The sequence below is a fragment of the Microcebus murinus genome, chromosome 1 (assembly GCF_040939455.1).
Source record: "Microcebus murinus isolate Inina chromosome 1, M.murinus_Inina_mat1.0, whole genome shotgun sequence".
Lineage (NCBI taxonomy): Eukaryota > Metazoa > Chordata > Mammalia > Primates > Cheirogaleidae > Microcebus > Microcebus murinus.
In genome coordinates this window covers 85145727-85166181 of record NC_134104.1, presented here as the reverse complement: position 1 = coordinate 85166181, position 20455 = coordinate 85145727, and the positions used below count along the sequence as shown (strand labels likewise).

The window sequence follows — 20455 nt, the reverse complement described above, 5'->3', positions numbered from 1 at the left end:
ATTTTTTCATTTTGTAAGCATTAATGCATGTGCATGCAAAGAAAACTCAAAGATAAAAGCATTTTTACTAGTAATGTTTTCAAGGGAACCCAGACTTGAAAACTTCCTACCTAAAAACACAGCATGTACTTTTAGGAAAAAACACCCACAAGGGTTCCCAAGGTTACATTGAGTCTGTTCATGGTAGGAGGAAAAGCTTTTCCCTTCATGACTGTTGTATCTATAAGGGTAAGGGTCATCACAACTGCAGTGATTGGTACTGCCAGGTCAAGGACAAAACTGTTTTCAGTACAGAGTTAGCTACTATAGGAGAGGGCTCAAGGTTTCATTTATTTTGGATATTAGTAATAGGTTGTTCTTTACCTCTAAATTCTTTTTTCCCTAACTGGAATGTGGTGAGCTTAGGTGCAAGGTATCAGTTTTGCTTTTAGTCCCACAACAAGAAAAACAAAAATTCATGTTGAGATGAGGATACTGACATGTCCACTAGGCTCAGTCATTAAGAAATTCTCTGCTATATATCAGTTTCCCAGTAAAGGTAATATGCATTCTCACAAAAGCATTATCAAGTTAATTCAATTCTATGAATTGTATTATTGTATTACTGTATTCAAATCCATGAATGCTACAAAGATCTTGAGAACATATTAGTCAAATCTTTACACGTGCAAATACTGTATGATGAATACAATTTTTAACATGACCTTTCTTATTATCTACGATAGTTAACTGTATATGTCTTCTTGACTAAGTCATGGAATGTCCATATGTTTGGTTAAACATTATTTCTGGGTGTGTCTGTGAGGGTGTCTCCAGATCAGATTAACATTTGAATCAGCAGACTGAGGAGAACAAACTCCCCTCCCTCCTCAATGTGGATGGGACTCATCCAGACATTTGAAGGTCTGAATAGAACAAAAAGGTGGGGGAAGTGAAAATTCTCAGCCTCTGGCTGCTGAACTAAGATACTAGTATTCTGCCCTTGGACTGAGACTTCACACCATTGACACACCTGGTTCTCTGGCCTGGGAATATGTTCTGGAACTACACCACCAACTTTTCTGGGTCTCCAACTTGCAGAAAGTAGATTATGGGACTTCTTAGCCTCCATAATCATGTGAGCTAATTCCTCATAATAAATCTCTCACCTATCTATCTGCTCTGTTTCACTGGAGATCCCTTACTAATACAGTATCATAATTCCCATTGTACAGCTATATTTTTATTAGAATTTGTTATATTCAAGTATTTTTTTTTTTTTTTTTGAGACAGAGTCTCGCTTTCTTGCTAGGCTAGAGTGAGTGCCGTGGCATCAGCCTAGCTCACAGCAACCTCAAACTCCTGGGCTCAAGTGATCCTCCTGCCTCAGCCTCCCGAGTAGCTGGGACTACAGGCACAAGCCACCATGCCCGGCTGATTTTTTTTTTATATTATATATATTAGTTGGCCAATTAATTTCTTTCTATTTTTATGGTAGAGACGGGGTCTCGCTCAGGCTGGTTTTGAACTCCTGACCTTGAGCAATCCGCCCGCCTCGGCCTCCCAGAGTGCTAGGATTACAGGCGTGAGCCACCGCGCCCGGCCTATTCAAGTATTTTTATATTTATTTAAAAGTAAACTATTTTAAGATATTTATTTATATTTAAAAATATAAAAAACAATGATTAATCATTAAAAATTAGGCCTCATGAAGGTTTAAATATTCAATGTAAGATACATTTTAAATAGTCTTAAAATGGCCAGAGTAGCAACACTGCCTGTCCCCCCCCCCCCCCCATCCCATTTCTTCCCACTAACTCAATTACCTTCAAAGTCATGTCATCAGAACAGGAGGCCAGGAGGTTGCCAGTTGGGTCCCATTTGATAGCATTTACTTCATTCTAAAAATAACAGTAAATATTCACATTTTCACTTTATAAACTGAGTTGCTGTTTGAATAACATACATACATATTTCAAAACTATTATGAAACATTATTTGTTCATCATAATGACTTTATGGGGAAAAAAAGTTTCTTACCGTATGTCCTTGGAATGTTTTAATAGGTCTGTCCTGTCCTAATTTACAGACATGAATGCACATATCTGTACTACAAGAAGCAAAGGTGTTGTTGCTCTGCCAATCAACATCCAATGCTGGTGCTGGAAAGGAACAAAGGTTAGGTCTGCATTATTCCACATGTACTAAAAGCCAGGAGCTATAGCTATCAACCATGGTTAAGCTAATTAAATAAGCTAATAGGCACTTAAACACTTTACTTCAAACTTCAAGATAACTAAGAAAAAAAATGCAGAGTATTTAAATATCATAAATATTAATTTCAACTTAGTTATTTGTGTGAGTCACAGCCTAACAGAAAGTACACTACCCTAATAACTAGGAGATTAGGGTTCCTGAGAGTTTGCTCTGTAAATTACTAGCACTGGATCTTAGGTTCTCTTTTCAAAAATGACAATTAAATGTGATGCTATTCTTGTTATTTCTAAAAATCTATGAGTGTTCAACAAAAAAAAAACCTTTGTTCTGCCATTTCCTAATTAGTGGACTCAAGCAAGTCACTTAACCTCTTATCATATTTTCTCATTTAAAAATGGGGCTAACATACAGGTTGAACATTCCTAATTTGAAAACCTAAAACTGAAAATGCTCCCAAATGTGAAACTGAGTGCTGACATGAAGCCACAAGTGGAAAATTACACATTAACACAAACTTTATTTCATGCACACAAATTAGTAAAAAAAAAAAATGTATAAAATTACCTTTGGGCTATGTGTATAATGTATATATGAAATATAAATTAATTTCATGTTCAGACTTGGGTTCTATCCCCAGGATATCTCATTATACATATGCAAATATTCAAAATCTGAAACACTTCTGGTCCCAAGCATTTTGGATAAGGGATGGATAATCTGTACCACACCTTTAAGCTTAATACACAAAGATGATGTGAAGATCAAGTGAAACAATGTGTGCAAAAAGTACTTTGTAAATTACAAGTGTCTGACAAATATAACACTGGTCTAAGTATCATTCCCATTATCATCTATTCAACTAATAAACATAATATTACATATGATTTGCAAGTACATTTTCTTCTAAGCAATTCTTGTCAAATACTTCTTAAAATCTATTTTCATCAAATACCTCTTAAAATCAAATATTTCTTAAAAATCATTGAATTTAATATCTCAGTAGCCCAAAAGCTGCTGACATTTAAATATTTAATATGACGTTAGCTCCAATATGATTAAACATTCTTTCCCCTCATTTTTCCCCGCTGCAAGGTGCAAAGGCTCTCTGTAATTAGCAACACAGATTAAGGTAATGATACCAAGTAATTGGGTTAAGCAACAGGCGCATACCAAGAACACTGGATTTAAAGCAGGGATCGACACACTACGGCATGAGACAAGAATAGTCTTTACACTGCAATTAGTTGAGTGGGGGAATCAAAGGAAGACACAAATCACATGAAACTTAACCCCTGATTTAGAGGGAAAACTTACAGACAAGGACAAAAACAGGAGGGTTAAAGTTAAGCTATGCATGCTAATTGTTAGAGACATAAAACATTTAATAAAGGAGATCAGAGCTGGCGTCTATGAGGAAGAAAAACAAAGCCACTCTCTCACTATATATATTAAGAACTAAGTATAATAGTAACTGGCTATGTTAAAACTAAACATTATAAACAAGTGTTTCGAGCAATTAGACTGATAAGATGAGGATATATGTCATGCATGAGAACTTACAACTATGGACAAAAACATTAAAAAGAAAGGAAAAGGAAGACTTAAAGCACTGATGACTCAAAGGAAAATTTAATCAGGATTTTCAGAACTATAGTAAGACATAGGACAACAAGCAAGAAGGAAACTGATTTCATTAACTAGTTAAAGACAAATCAAGTAAAACCAAAATGATAAAGTACAGCTCAAAAAACCTAATGGTAGTAATATGACCAGACACTAAAAGAATGAGTTTTGGGTATATATGTCTATGACAAAAAAACAAGTTATCAGGACACTATTTGGATTTAGTGAGCTTATAAAGGAAAGAAATACTTACAAGATTGGGTAGAAAATATTTAATGGGAACTTACTATGGATGGAGTATGAAATTTAAAAAATATATATTATTATAATGTTATATATAATATTTAACCCTCCCAGGTGAACTTATAAAAAATACAGTGGCATATAAAAATATTAACATAAACTCACCTTTTATACAAAATTTCAAATTATGAGAACTCCCATCAAATTAAAAAAAAATAATCAAGAATCACGTAACTTTAGAGCTGGCAAGCTGAGTAAACTAGGCCATGCTTCTATTCTTGTCATTCAGTAGCACTACTTTAGCTGGTGTTTGATCTTTCCTTCCACAGACCTTTGTGCCTGTCCTATGTGTCCAACTCCCAGCTTCTGAGTGCTTCACTGCTAAGGGTAGCAAACTGCACAGCACAGCCCTATTCTGTGGTTGTGTCCCCCAAGCTGATTAGTATACAAAGGCTTGTGGGATATAGTTTATTCAAAGGGAGGGAGGGGGATTTAAAAGCCTACTACCCTTGGCTCAAGATCAGAGAAATTCTGAGGGGCAATAAATACTCTAAAGCTCCCCTCTGCATCAGGCTAAGACTGGGCCTTCTTCAACAGAAATCACATCCTTCCTTGGCTACTTCCCTCTTCCCCATCCTGCTTCCACTATTTCTTCACTTGTTTCTCCTGGGAAGGTTTCTTCAATAAATCACTTCACTCAAATATATGGCTCAGAGCCGGCCTGCCTTTTGGAAGAATCCAACCTAAATCAGCCAGTAAACAGAAAACATAAGCCAACTTTTATCAGCATGGTGTGTGAACTCTGTCTCTGTTTATGGGTATCACAGCTTCTGACAGCAATGTGGATGACTGTCGTGTTCATTTGTCAGCCTACTCTCAGATTCATTCCTTACCATACTCTTCCCCACTATGTTCTGCAACCCAGGTGGGCTCACTATTATAAATTATATTTCCCAGGCTCTTGCACCCACTGGTTTCCAGATTGGTTCATATAATGAAAGACACTGTCAGGCTGGGTTGTCTACCAATGGCTCCTATTCTTGCCAGGTAGTCTTTCTCCTCTATGGCTTCAATTCCTACTGGACAGGCTTGGGTCTCCTGCAGTTGCTAATCTCTGGGTTAACTCATAGTCCTCTGTTTTTCATTCTCCCCACTGCAACTATTTTCTTGTATTAAATTTCCTTTCTTGGACTACCTGGTTTAGACTTTGTTTTCCTGCCTGGAACCTGTTTCAGTAACTACTATACTTTCATTTTAACATTAAATATTATTACTTAAAATATCATTTAAAAATTTTAACAATTATTTGGCAAATAATTGTTCTAGTATTAACAAGTGGAAGGGGGTGAAAAATCTAATTCATTTAGAAGATAAAGATACAATAAAATGTTATGAAGAAGGCCAAATATCTATCATGATGCACCACAATGTTGATTTCATGTAGGGCAGTCTGCAAAATGTGAGAGAGGAAGCTGATAAAAAATAAAAAGTAGCATTAAAACAAATATACTATTAGGCTCAGAAAATGTAAAACCAAATTAAATAACAAAGTAAAGATTTTGGGGAGCTAGGGAATGCTGTAAACATGAGTTGAATCATTAAGGCTTCTGTGATATGTTTGGCTCATAAAATATAATAGTTATAGGTTGATGTAATCTAAAAACACATACTTTCTTTACTTTATTCCTAAAATGAGTCTACATAGTACAAGTTCTTTAGGAATATATCACTAACATAAAATGTATTTTTTTATGTACCCAATTTGAGAAGTGTGTTCACTATTACTGGTCTCATTTTACACATGATACTAGAGGCTAAGAAAAGTCAGACTTCTCAGAGTTCTACAAGTTTTTGAAATTCTGGAGCTAACATTAAAATTTCTGTCTCCTCCCATTCTGATTTGTTCTCATTAACTCATGTAGCCTCCATAATTTATAAAGAGAAAGAATAAACTTATGATGGAAGGGAAAAAGGGCACATTTATTACTCATTTACTTTTTTAAAAAAAAAGCTTTATGAGATATAATTCATATACCATACAGTTCACCAATTTAAAGTATCCAATTTATTGGTTTTGGTATATTACATTATTAAGCTTTAAAATTTATGAACAAATATATACATTACTAAATTTGTCATTTTAACCATTTTAAAGTATGAAATTCAATGGCATTCATTATATTCACAATGTGTTATCATCAACACTACTTCTAAAACTTTTTCATCATGCCAAACAGACACCCTATAAACCATTAAGCAGTAGTCCCCATTTCCCCCTCCCACTAGCTGCTGCTGGTAACCTCTAATCTATTTTTGTTTCTATGAATTTGCCTATTCTAAATATTTAATATAAGTAGAATCATACTATTTATCCTTTTATATCTGGCTTACTTCACTAACAACACAACACTAACACAACATTTTGTTTATCCAACATCTGTTGACGGACATTAGTTTGGCTACTGTCAATAATGCTGTTATTTACACTGGCATACGAGTGTCTGTTCAAGTTCCCGCTTTCAATTCTTTTGAATATATACCTAAGAATGGAACTGCTGTCATATGGTAATTCTATATTTAGCTTTTTGGGGAACTGTCACATTGTTTTATAAAACAGCTGAACCATTTTATACACCCACTAGCAATGTACAGAATCCTAACTTCTCCACATTCTAATAAACACTTATTTTTCAATTGTTATTATTATATCACTCCCAACAGGTGTAAAGCAGTATCTCACTATAACCCATCTAGCATAAATCATAATGGTTTATTGTATAATAATTAATATGATAATTTTAAAAGCCTGTTAAACTTCCATTTCTGGCCAAAATAGAGTAACGGGGGCCAGATTTACCTCCTGCCCAAAACAACTAAGAAACTTGCAAATTATGTGACATAAAGGTTCAAGACACTGGACATCAGGAACGAAGGATAGTGGTCCCATTATAATTACGTGATTTTGCAATCTGGGAAAAATGTCTAGGTCTCAGCACAAGAAAGAGGAATTCTCCCAGGAAGAGATCAATGAAATTCCTGAGTTGAAGAAACAAAGCAGAGAGTCTAGGGAGACCAAGACAACTAGAATTCCCATAAGAGAGTACTCAAAAGGAGATAGCTACACAGAGAATTACAAAGACCTGCTCATGTTATTTGTTTGAGTACTGATCAGCACAAGTGTGTGAAAACATTAGTTAAGATAAGGAAAGAACCCCTCAAAAGGGTAAGAAGAAACAATGTTTGCTATTCAAGGCTGGGAACAGTGCCTATATCCACAACTCAGACAAAAAAATTTCATGATTCATGAATCACTGGTTAGAGTACACATAAGGTTCTTACCTCAATAGTGGAGAAATAATTAGCCCTACACTGAGCACTGCTGCAGTGCCACTTAACAAAAACAAATCTTATAAGCAAGATCCAAAAGATCAAAACCATTCCCGAGTAACTTAACTGAGTCCCAGGACAAATTTCACAATAATTTACAATAATACAAAAATATCTAGCAACCAACAAGGTAAAATTCACAATGTCTCACTTCCAATCAGAAGTTAAGCAGACAAGCAAATACACAAGAAATCATGACCAAAATGGAGAAGTCAAATCATTAATAATGACAGATGTTAGAATTAGCAAAAACACTGAACCAATTGCAAGTATATTCAGTTAACCCTTGAACAACATGGATTTGAAATGTGCAGGTCCCCTAATATGTGGATTTTCTTCCACCTCTGTGCCACCTGAGACAGTAAGACCAACCCCTCTTCATCCTTTCTCCTCAGCCTACTTAACATGAAGATAAGAAGGATGAAGAACTAACTTTATGATGGTCCACTTACACTTAATGAATAGTAAATATATGTTCTCTTCCTTATGATTTTCTTAATAACATTTTTAGCTCACTTTATTCTAAGAATATAGTATATAATACATATAACATACAAAATATGTGTTAACTGTTTATGTTAACAGTAAGACTTCCAGTCAACAGTAGGCTATTAGTAGTAGTTAAGATTTGAGAGTTAAAAGTTATATGCATATTTTGACTGCATAAGAGGCCAGCATCCCTAACCCCTACCTTGTTCAAAGGTTAACTGTACCATATGTCAAAAAGTTAAGTAGAGCATGGAAGATGTTAAACCAAACTTCTGGAGATAAAAACTACAGCATGTGAGATGAAAAATACACTGGACAGGATAAACCACAGATTAGATACTGCAGAAGAAAAGATCTGTGAATTTGAAGGCAGCATAGAAACTATCCAAAAACAAAGAGAACAAAGACTGAAAAAAAAAAAAAGGAAATAAAAGAGCAGAGCATCACCAAGTTGTGGGACAACTTTACAGATTCTTAGATGAAAAGGGTAAGGGTGTGAGGAGGGGACAGAAAATAAGATCATTATTTAAACCATTTAGAATATCACTTCAAGATAGTTGTATAAGATAGGTGATAAGTTGTATACCTTCTAATGTAACTGCTAAAATAAAACAAAGAATTACAGGTAATATAGCCCATCAAAAGAGAAAAAAATGGAATCATGAAAAAAATCCAATTAACCCAAATGGAAGCAGAAATACAAAAAGGAACAGAAGAAACAATAGACATATAATAAATTTAAGTGTAACTACATGAATAATCACATATACATGAATAATATAAATTACCTAAATATAATAATTAAAAGGCAGAGACTGTGAGACTGAATGAAGACAAGCAAGACTCAACTTTATGCTGCCTGTATAAAATATACTTCAAATATAAAGACAGGGATAGACTGAAAATAAAATGATGGAAAAATATATACCATGCCAACATTAATCAAAGGAGAGCTGAAATGGATATAATAGCAGACAAAACAGATTTCAAAGTACAGACTATTAACAGGGAAAAAGAGAATTGTTTACAAAGGATCAATGATGATCCCTTGATGATGATAAAGGACCAATCCAATCAACATAAGGCAAAACATTTCCAAAATGTTTATGCACCTAATAACATTTTCTCAAATACATGAAGCAAAAACTGACAGAGCTTCAAATGAAATAGAAACTATGTGTTTTTACTGTTGGAGATTTCAATATTTCTCTGTCTCAATAAATGATGGAATGAGAAGACAGAAAATCAAGGCTATAAAAGATTGAAACATTATCAATCAACTTTTTCCTAAATTTATAGGAATGAAATTAAATTAAAAATCATTATTTAAAAAAATCTTGGAAAAGCCCCAAATACTCAGAAACTAAGTAAACACTTCTAAATAGCCTATGGACCAAAGAAGAAATTAAAATTAAATTAGAAACTATTATGAACTGAATGAAAATACAACACACAGAAAATACTGAGATGCCATTAAATAGTAGAGGTAAATTTATAGCATTAAATACCTATATTAGGTTTCAATCAATAACCTCAGCTTCCACCTCAAGAAAAAATGAGCAAATTAGATTGGCATTGAAAGCATGACATATAAAAGAACAAATTATTAAATTATGGAATTCATCAAAATTAAGAACTTTATGGTCTTTGAAGAACATTGATGAAAGAATGCAAAGATAAGCCACAGACAGGGAGAAAATATATGCAAAGTATATACCTGAAAAAGGATTGTATCTAGAAACTACAAAGAATTCACAAAAATTCAACAATTAAAAAAAAACCCACCCAATTAGATAAAAGGTCCAAAGATTTGTATAGACGCTTCACTGAAGAAGAAATACAGATGGCAAATAAGCATATAAAAAGATGCTCCATATCACTAGTTATTAGGAAATATAAATTAAAATCATAGTAAGATATCACTACACATCGATTCGAGTAGCTACAATTAAAAGAAATGATTTATATACCGGGGGCTGGCAAAAATATAGAGGAATTAGAATATCCAGGGCTAGTGAGATGTAAACTACTTTGGAAAACAGTTCGGAAGTTTCTTAACAAGTTAAATATACATCTAACATATGATATAGCCATCCCCCTATAAGGGATTTAAAGAAAGTAAAAATGTCCACATAAAGACTTGTACATGAATGTTGATAGTAGTTTTATTATAATAGCTGCAAACTAGAAACAACACAAATTTACTTCAATAGTTAAACAGATAAACTGTGATACAGCTGCATAAAGGAATACTACCAGCAATAAAAAGGAATGTGTTACTGATAGTTACAACATGGAAGAATTCAAAATAATTATGCAGAGTGAAAGAAGTGGGACCAAAAGAGCAGTGACAAAAAATATCAGTGACTGCCTGGAGATAGGACAGAGATATCACAAAGGGGCTTGAGGAAACTTGAAGGTAACAGATGTATTCATTATCTTGAATGTGGTGATAGTTTCAATAGTGTCCACATGTCAAAACACATCAAATTGTTCAAGTTAAATAGGTATAGTTCATTTTATGTCAATATACCCCAATAAAACTGTTTAAAAACAAAAGCACAGTAAGAAAAAATATCATGAGTAAACTGAAGCTTATTTATTTATAAAAAGACTTCAATACTGTCTACCTCATTGAGTTCTATTCAGGACTAAATGGGATAAAAGGAGTGCCCTCTCTAGCACAAAGTTGGTACTCATTAATATCATAGCTAGTAATAGTACCACACATATAACTACTTCGGCTTTTCATCACTCCTAGTATGTATGAAAAATTTTTAGGAAAAATAGCTAGAAGCCTAACAAATTCTACCTGGGTGAGGACTAGAAGCAAAGGTGAAAAGGAAGTAAAACAGGTAAATAAAAACTGATGTGAAATGTTTATTAGCAGGGTAAGATTTAATCAAGCCGAATTGCTTAACATAATGCTTACAAACTTATGTTATTCAGATACTACAGAAAAATCATTTTGCACCTTATTTAGTCACACAAAATAGAGAAAGAAAGCAAAAAAAAAAAAAAAAAAAAAAATGCCTGAAGCTGCAAGTTTCCATTTTATAGGTAATGCAGTACCCTTGGCTGTTTATAAAAGGTTATTAACGAAAGATTTGAGAATAACCAGGGTTATTTTAGTCAACCTTCTAATCAAAACTCTTCCCAATCACAACAAAATCCTGAAAGAAGCAGCTAAATCTGGTAGTACTAAAATTACTGTTCTAATAGTTATTGGGAATCTTGTTCCAGTTTAAAATCATTTAGTTGCTGCAGTCAGGAAAACTCACTGAAGGCAGGCACAAGGCTCCTAGGCTGAAAGGGAATGCAGGCACTAAAAACTCCAGTCTCTATTCAAGTTGAAGGCCCTGGCGCATAGCTGTCTATCTTGCAGGAAGCAGGAAGAAGCACTATTTTAGGTGTCAGATTGATCAGATTTAAGGACCAGATTGAATACTACTTAAAACAGAAATCCATCTTAGCCATCACAGTTCCAACAACACTAGGAAAGCCTGTTTTATTTCCTATACACAGGAGGAATAACATAGATATATCACTTCAAAATGAGAAAATGACAGTATCTGAATTTGTAGGAGTATATATATTATTTTGTACATATAACTTAGTTTTATCCTCATAACAAACATGCATTATTATTATCCCTCATGTAGAGACAGTGAGAAGAGGGTTAAAAAAGGTTAAGTTATGTGCTCAGTCCTAAAAGCTTGTTAAGTGAAGTAGATCTGACATTCGACATTTGACCTCCTGATTCAAAACATCTATTGCTGTTCCTGGAGAACATTTAGGGAATTAAAAATAACAAAATATCTATGCTCTTTCCATTACATAATACCACCCCTAACTGTATCATGCTGCAAATGCCTTCTTTATGGTTAATTTCACAGAAAGTGACGATTCTCTGACAATTAACAATCTGAATGTCAAGGAACATCAACTCCTAAAATGATTAGTAACAAGACTGATATTTGATATTTCAAGATTTTGAATGAATTATGTGCTGTTAAAAGTCTAATTAGAAAAACAGAAGAAAGCTCCAACTTTCATGCAAATTGTAAAAATTTACCTGAATGAAAAGGAAATTGTTGCTTGGCTTCACCAGTATGCGCATCCCAAATAATTGTGGTCTGAGATTAAAGGAAAAAAAATAAATAAATTACCACGAAAAGGAGTGTCTCTTAGATGCCTACCTATAGTAAAGCAATATGAAATGTCAGCATAGATTTAATTTTAAACATTTACTTTATTCCAGATAGCACAAGGCTATACTCGACTTTGGGGAGGAAATGGCTACTAACCAGTTTAATTTTTCCCTGATGATTTTGTATCACTCAATTTACTTCAAATAACAATTCTTGGTTGTCTACAAAGTGCCAGGCATTATATTAGATTACTAAACTCCACTGCAATAGTGTATTTAATGTAAGATTCTTACAGCTGTTTAGCTGTAAGATAGCAGATTCCTGATTAACAGTGTAATCAGCAAGTTCTCAATATTGAAAGATTTTTAAAACCCCCATTTACACAGAAAGGCAGCTTGAACTTTGATAATATTTAAAACAAGGACCTAAAGTACTATATAGTGGCAGTGACTATTAATAGGGCTCTTCTCTCCCCTTCCCAGCCTCCACTTTTCTTACCCTTTGTCACCTTTTTATTGCTCACTGAATATACAAAACCCTGAACCAGTTTCTCTCCACATCCCTATCTGATGCAACACTCAACTATTAGCATGTCCTTTCCTGGATTAAAATAATCTTAAACCCTTTTTGGGGAGGTGTGATAGAAGAGATGACCTAAGGAAATGAAGGAGACCATACATTCAACTCATCCATATTCTCCAGTCTAGTTAAATGAAGAGAACTAGACAGATCGTGCATTTCTTAAAGTTTCAATTAAGTACCAGGAGTTGGGCTAACAAACTGGCTCTAGTATTTCTGACGGACTCACTCCAGAGCCACACTCACTGATGAGATAAACCAGAACCGTGGAAGTGAAGGAAAACATACAGGAGGTATAACATTCATTATGATTCAAACTCCAACAAAATGAGTAGTCATAGGGATAAAGAATAAAGGGCATTTTAACGAATAGATTCAGGAATGAGCCAACAGAAAACCTAAGAAAGCATTTTTATTATTATCATAAATTCATACTTGAATTTCCCAAATGTGAATCTTTTGTTTATGTGATTAGCAGAGAAGTATTACTTTCAATTAAACCCTGTAATACATTAACTTTTACAGAACTCAGTTTAATACTCTTTTACCTTATCTACTCCAGCACTTAGGATGAAATTTCCTTTCTTATTCCATTTTAATGCAAATATAGGGCCTTTATGCTGTCCTAAGGTGCTAGCAAGGTTACCTAAAATTCAAAAAAGAAAAACATTAAAATTACTTCAAACTTTATAATTTAGATGAACAAAAATGTAAAAAGAAAAATGCTTCATTTACCATCTTTAGTCCATATTCTGGCAAATCCATCGTATGAACCAGTTGCTAGAAGTGTACCTTCACTCTGCCAGAGGAAAAAAACACTTTTTCCATTATATAATCCAGAAAAGGCACTTAATAATTACTAAAAATATTTTATGTTTAAATCCCAGATACAGCAGACCTTGACATTCTCTGTTTCAAAACTTATCAGTTTTGTCTATTTGTGAGTGCAAATAGGCCGATGAAACACCATTCACTGCAGTGAAGCTAGTGTTACGCGTGAACCTTATATCCAAATCTCAACAATGACAGCAACTGCTCTGGAGCGGGATCAGCATCACCACCCTCATGCATGCCAGAGATCTCTCGTTTCTTCACAGATGCCCACAACTAAGAATGGAGGTGGGACGACAAGTTAGGAAGTCCAATTCATAATCTTATAATGATTTAAGTAAAAAAAATCTTCCTAAATATTTAACTATGATTAGAAGTTTTTAATATTCGCATGCCTCTAAATCTTTTACTATCTAAACAAAGTGTATATGATCCAAACTATATTTGCTGTTTCAGACGATCAGATTCTTTTTATTTTATTTTTTTGCAAAAACCTGAATGAACCTGGAGAGATGACCAGATTCTTAACACTGAACGTTTCTTTTTTTTAAATTTCTCCCACTCTGAAATATTTACCGATAAAAAGAGCAATGCAAGGAAAAGAGCCAGAGGAGAGTACAGGCTGACATTATAGTTAATGAAGTGAGTACAATTAGCTACTTTACTATGAGGAAAAAAATCTATATAAATTTCCCTAAATATATAATAAAATCCATATAAAATTCCCTGAATTTATATTCCCTTGCGGTACCTTGCCTTGATGAATGGTGTAAGGGCAGGACAGATCTTACTTATATGCAAATGCAAAAGTTTTATTGATGGATTACATTAAACAGATTCTTGCTGGAATGAGTAAACATTATTGGAGATACAGAATGAAATCCTGCCTTACTTGGCATCTTCTTGAAGCTTTTTGGTAAGGGCATTCAAAACAAGATCACCTATTTCATACCTTTCAAGCCATTTAGCTGTATAGGTTAAGTGACAAACAAACAAATACTGGTTCTGGGAATTGTAGACTCAGTTCTGCTAGGATCTGGAAATGCCTCAGGATTCTATCTAGAGAAGAAGGTGCCACATTGAAGCCAACAGCAAAAGCTTATTTCCAGATTCTGTACAATGTCAAGTTTCTTCTAAACTACTTAATCCCAAAATGTTTGAGTTGTAGAAATACTCAACTAGAAAAAGAAAACTTTAAAGATCAGACATCTCATAGGCTCTTGCTTTAGAAATGGAAAAGAATCATTAATTGAGGGTGATGTTTTCCCCTTTTTAGTAAAAAGTGAAACTTTTTAGTTTCAAGTTCACAGTAAAAAGTTTACACTTCTCAAAACATAGTTCAACATCACCACGTTCAACAAACCAATGTTCATTAATTGTCCTTTTCAGTGTAAACTGTAAATTTCATTAAATTAACATGGTTACTAGGCCAGGTAGTATAAGAAAGCTATAACATTTTTGATTTAAGATATAATAACAATACATATTAATTCTTAGTCCTGATCCTGCAAGTAAATTATACTACAATGTACTAATCCCTTTTTGAAATTTTTAGAATTGTCAACATTTTATAGGAGGAGGTTACATCATACATTGCTGGAAATTTTGGAAGAAAATGCTAAAAAATACCTAGCTATGGGTTCTGAAAGAATTTCACAAAAACTAAAAGCTTTAGCTGGGTTAACCATTTTTAAAGATGGATCTCCTACCTTGGAATGGGATTTGGAAGATCATTTGGAAAGCCCCACAAAAAGTTGCTGAACAGAGGCCAGAGAAGGAAAGAATGTTCATTTGCCGAGGAAAGGACAGCTAACTCTTAATATTCTTTGTAACACTGAAATAATCTAAGAGGCTTGGGGGATGGGAGCACTGTGCAGGTAAGAGATGCATTTGAAACTGGAAGGGTAAAGATTTATCAACAACAAAATCAAACTATTTTGTAAGCCAGAGTAGTCAAGTTATCCTGAAAGATGTTGAAATATACACAGAGAACTTTAAGATTCCAAACAGCTAGAATAAATCTTGGAAGTAATCTAGACTAATGGTCCCTAAAAGATAGTTGGCAATGAAATTTTATCAGTTCACAGCATAATGAGAAAAACTAAGAGTTTTTTGCTATATAGATTTCTTTTATCCTCCAACTAAGGACTCATCTGTTAAGCATTTAGGACGTTGTCTGTTATTGTGTTAGGGATAGTCGCTTATTACCTCATTCATGTAGGTGCCATTTTCACACTCCTACTTTACGGGTAAGGAAAGTGAAGTGCAGGGTGCAAAGTAACAACTTTACCCAGGATATGCTGCTAAATAAGCTGAGGAGCTGGAAGCTGAACCTTGGTCTGACTATTCTAGGGGCCAGCCATTGTCTTTAACACCACATTTGGGAGTGGGGTCTCCCGGTTTGTTACTAGGTAGTGAAATCCAAAAATATCTGAACAAATAGACAAACTGCCATCAGTGAGGCTCTGAGAGTTACCCATCACCAGCAACAGTGATACTCACATTCCAGTCTAGAGATGTTACATCCTTGTTGCTTGGAACATCTTGCCCTCCTTCTCGTATACAATGTCTAAGAACTAACTGCGTGGAGCCACTAGTGCTGTTTTCACTAAGATTCCATATTCTTGCTGTTGAGTCTCCAGACCTACAAAGTATGCATTTAAATTTTAAATTCTCATGACATTCTCAAGTAACAGAATCAAAGCAACATATTTACATCCTATTATTAATAAGGCAAATAAAAATTAGACTATCGAGAATTTCCATTTTTAGTATTTTTTCCATTCTACTTTTTGGGGTCCCCAAGCATTCTTGAAGTAGTTAAGTTTAAACAAAACTCCTAAAATTACTTCATGAAAGATTAAGATTTACAGAGACAAAATGACCACAAATAAGCAACAAAAGCCTGAAAAAATATTTATAAAATGTATTAACAGTTCAGTAAGACATTTTAAAAAGCTATTTTAGTACCATTTTGAGAAACATACCCCGATGCCAGGAGATCACTAACAGGGTTCCAGGCACAGATGAAAACTTCAGATTCATGGCCCCGTAACACAACTGCTTTATTAGGAGGGATTTCAACATCCCCATCCACTTCCATCATATCAGTATGATTATCTGCATTACAAGAAACAAGTGAATAATTCCAGTTAAGTGATATTATAACATCCGGGGGGCGGGGGATGATTATTCCTTTATAATATACAGTGTAACATTTTTTACTATGGCAGGTTAAGCTAAACATGACTACACAGTTTTGTCACATGAAAGATAAATTCCTATCTTAAGTATGATCATACTATTTTTAAAAGTATGTGTGTGAGTATGTGTTTAGAGGAGCAGGGAGGCAGGGGAAGGAGGAGGAATGTAAAAGATTAGACCTAAACATAGCAAAAATGATAAAATGGTTTGAATTAAATATAATGTATACCAAATACTATTCTGAGTTTCTGCCAGTAGGGGTTGCTGATATCATTCATATAACATCAGAGTTGACTTTATATCTCAATGTTGGCGCTTTGTAGTATTTGTTAATAACTAGTATTACAAATTTTATTTAGAAATCAAATTCAGATGTAAAAATTCACTAAACAATGGAAAAAGAATTTCTAAATATTTTTAAAAGAAAATAAAGTCAATAAAAATAAATGTAGCTTTTTGCAGCTTTAGTAATAAAAATCTGAATGGTGTGATACAAGTTAGAAGAACAAGTTGGTATAAATAATACAGATGAAGTTATTTCAACTTAGAAGATGGGACATTCCAACAAAGCAAAATATGTCCTCTGAAAAGAAATTCTTAAACATTCTTAGCTCACTTGCTATAGTATGTGCTCCATTCTCCTCCCCATTTGCTGTGTTTTCTCCATTTTTTGCAGATCCCTGTTGGTTAGTTGTAGCTGTGACAGCTGCAGCAGTTGCGGCCTGTTGCTGTGCAAGCTTATCTCTATAAGCTTGTTGTCTTGTTTGCACTACATCAGGCATTACGGCATCTATCAGGGACAGAGACTCTATTGGTCGACCATCAAACAAGGTACCATCCTAGATTTGGAAAATTGCGAGAGAAGAAAAATCAAAGATAATATTTAAGATTATTTGTATTCATACAAATTCAACAGCAGAAATGAAAATCTTCATTCCAAGAAAAACACTACTAGAAATTTTCTGAACTCATGTAAAAAGAAGTCAGGAGGGAGGGAAGAAAGAAAAAAAGAAACTGCAAGAGGCAACTGCAAATAGCTGTTTAAGTCTTCCTTGTCACTTAGTTCATGTTACTGTTAAATGCTTGTATAGTAGAGCTAAAATACAAGTCACTGCTGAAAACTGAGAGGGATAATAAAATGTAGGCCAAGATGATAAGATGTTAAATTAGATTTCAAAATGCTGTTAAGTCAAAAGCAACAATCAATATGGAATTGTTCATACAATGATTAGTAGCTTGGTGCTATATGATAACAAATACTTCTTTTAAAAACAAAAAACTTTAAAATTAGCTTTGTTAGACTCAAAAATTTCTTGTGATTTAAAACATTAAAGCAGAAATAGAATTCTGATGTTATGCCATACAATCATCTCATTTTACTAATCTTGATATGCAAGCACAGGTTAAAGACTTGTTAGAGTTACACAGCTAGCCAATGGCAACTGGGATCTTTTAACCCAGTGGTATTCAAAGTATGATCTAAAGACCAACAGCACTACCATCACCTAGTAGCTTGTTAGAAATGGAGATTCAAGATTACAGAATCAAAATCTCTAAAGGGAGGCTCAGGAACCAGCATTTTAACAAGCTCTCTGAGTTAGTCTTACCTGCGCTAACATATGAGAAGTGCCATCATAACTGACAGGCTAGTGCTCTTTGATATTATGGAGTTGTTAAAATTTCCAAAGCTCCACTACTGATATTAGGAAGCTCACGATTAACAGAAAGTTCTCCAAGTGAGCACAAGAAGAAACACAGACACACACACAGCATGCCAGAAACAGAAAACGTGGCAGTCAGCTACAAACACGCATGTGTAAGGCCCAGTTCACTTAAACTGGTGAACATGGATCTCTGACAATCTATAGTGGTGTGGTGGGTGCTGTGAGCTATAAAAACACAGCTTATCTTTCTGGATTATCAATTATAATCCAACATTTGAGAAATAACAGAAAGCATTCTAACGTACAAATAACTTAAAAAAAAACCCACTAAAACCAACACACATACACTGTGGAGCAAGTACTACGTTAAATTTACATGAAATTTCTCAGCTAAAATTAGATTTCATCTTTGACCAGTAGCAGAACTTGCTTATACCTTTTGTAATAAAGCAGAGGAAGGACACATTTAATTTAGTTTTAGTGAAATTTCAGTCACAGAGATGAAGAAACCAAAAATAATAAAAATCAATTTTAGTATATTATATAATTATAGTAATAAATATCACAGAAATCATGGATGCTTCCATTTAAAAAATATTCACAAAAGGAGAACGTATTAATCTCTGAAATGAAAATAAGGGGAAGAGTTCCTGGCCATATATGAGAATTTTAAGCTAGACCAGGGATTTGTAAGTTTTTTCTATAAAATACCCAGATAATAAATATTAATTTAGGCTTTGCAGGCCGTACAGTCTCTGTCAAAATAGCTGATTCTGCCACAAGCAGCCCAAAGAACAGCCAGGACTTGGCTCATGGGCCACAGTATACTGCCATCTGAGCCAAACAAAGCACTTATATGTGGACCTTAGATGGGCAGTAGCATCCAAAGTTGGCCTCAATTATAACCTGGCTTCCAAAATCAGAGTATATTCGAATAACATGAGAGTTTTCAATTATCAGGCCATCAGTTATGGTCTCAGCATTCAATAGCACAATGCTGTTGTATTAATAAATGTAATTTCTTAGTATTTACTTATAAAGACATATTAAGAGAAATGAGGTACAGATAATGGGCCTTACAACTGGAAGTAGCATGCCTCACCTGTATGATCTGACTGTTACATCAGAAATAACACCTGCATTTTTGTTAACCCAGTAAAGTCAAAGTCAGATACTGAATAAGCAAAAAAGACAGCTAATTTAAGGACATATTTAAGAGTAAGAATTAGTATTTGAAATAAGTCTTCCTTACCTCATTAATACTAACTTCTGCCTCTACATACTGTAGACCTTTCTGGATGATAGAAATCAATGCAGCAGGTGGGACAAGGGCACCATTTATATTGGACTGACTGATATGGCTTTCTATACCAAAGGTAAATGCTGAATGAGAAAATCCTAAAAGCAAAAGAAAAGGTATGAGAATTTATTTTCCTAGTGGCAACATGTTATATGATACACAAAAAAAGATCTCTATAATCTTTTAAAATCACATACCACCCATTTGAAATACCAGACTGGTAGCTAAGGTCAAGTATATTTTTAAATAAAAGAAATATCAAAATTTATTTGTTAGCTTTTATATATTTTCCTTTTCTCTTAATTACCAAATGTACTTTGTAAAATTTCTAGTACACACTTGATTACACAGCTTCAAATTTTCTAAAATGTAGCAGTGATAACATAACTTTCCTCAACAAAAACCACTAAACTTAAAAGTTGAAAAAGCCTTTGGAAATCACGTGATTCAATTGCTCCAGTCAAGATAATTGAGGCCAAGATAGAATAAGTGACATTTAATATTTCTGTAGTACATTTAAATTTCTATTTGTCAAACATTCTTATAAATTCAATATTGTGCAGCTTTTTCAAACTACTTAGGAAATAAAAGGCAAATTAAAACTAATAAAAGGAAAGCTGAAATTTAGAATGAAAAAATTCTAATATGAGAATTCTAAAATTCTCATTTTATATATGAGTTAAGTGCTTTTAAAAATACTAATTCTTTGTCACTTAGTAATAATTCATCTAAATGAAATCTTCAGGTAAAGAAGAGCTAGCAAATAAAAATCTGGTTTATAGATCTCC

At 33.9% G+C, this 20455-nt stretch overlaps 1 protein-coding gene across 16 annotated transcripts in view; it reads right to left on the bottom strand.

Annotated features, from left to right (window-relative positions):
- Positions 1–20455, bottom strand: part of TBL1XR1 (TBL1X/Y related 1) — a 162696-nt gene that overhangs the window by 11241 nt on the left and 131000 nt on the right. For all 16 annotated transcript variants that reach the window (XM_076003746.1, XM_012753041.3, XM_076003723.1 and 13 more), the window contains 9 exons: positions 19620–19765; positions 17320–17542; positions 16487–16619; positions 16002–16143; positions 13404–13467; positions 13217–13314; positions 12014–12074; positions 2020–2141; positions 1806–1880 (listed from right to left, as the gene is read on the bottom strand). In XM_076003746.1, the coding sequence (XP_075859861.1) occupies positions 1806–1880; positions 2020–2141; positions 12014–12074; positions 13217–13314; positions 13404–13467; positions 16002–16143; positions 16487–16619; positions 17320–17542; positions 19620–19765 (1064 nt within the window). The remainder of the gene's footprint in view (positions 1–1805; positions 1881–2019; positions 2142–12013; positions 12075–13216; positions 13315–13403; positions 13468–16001; positions 16144–16486; positions 16620–17319; positions 17543–19619; positions 19766–20455) is intronic.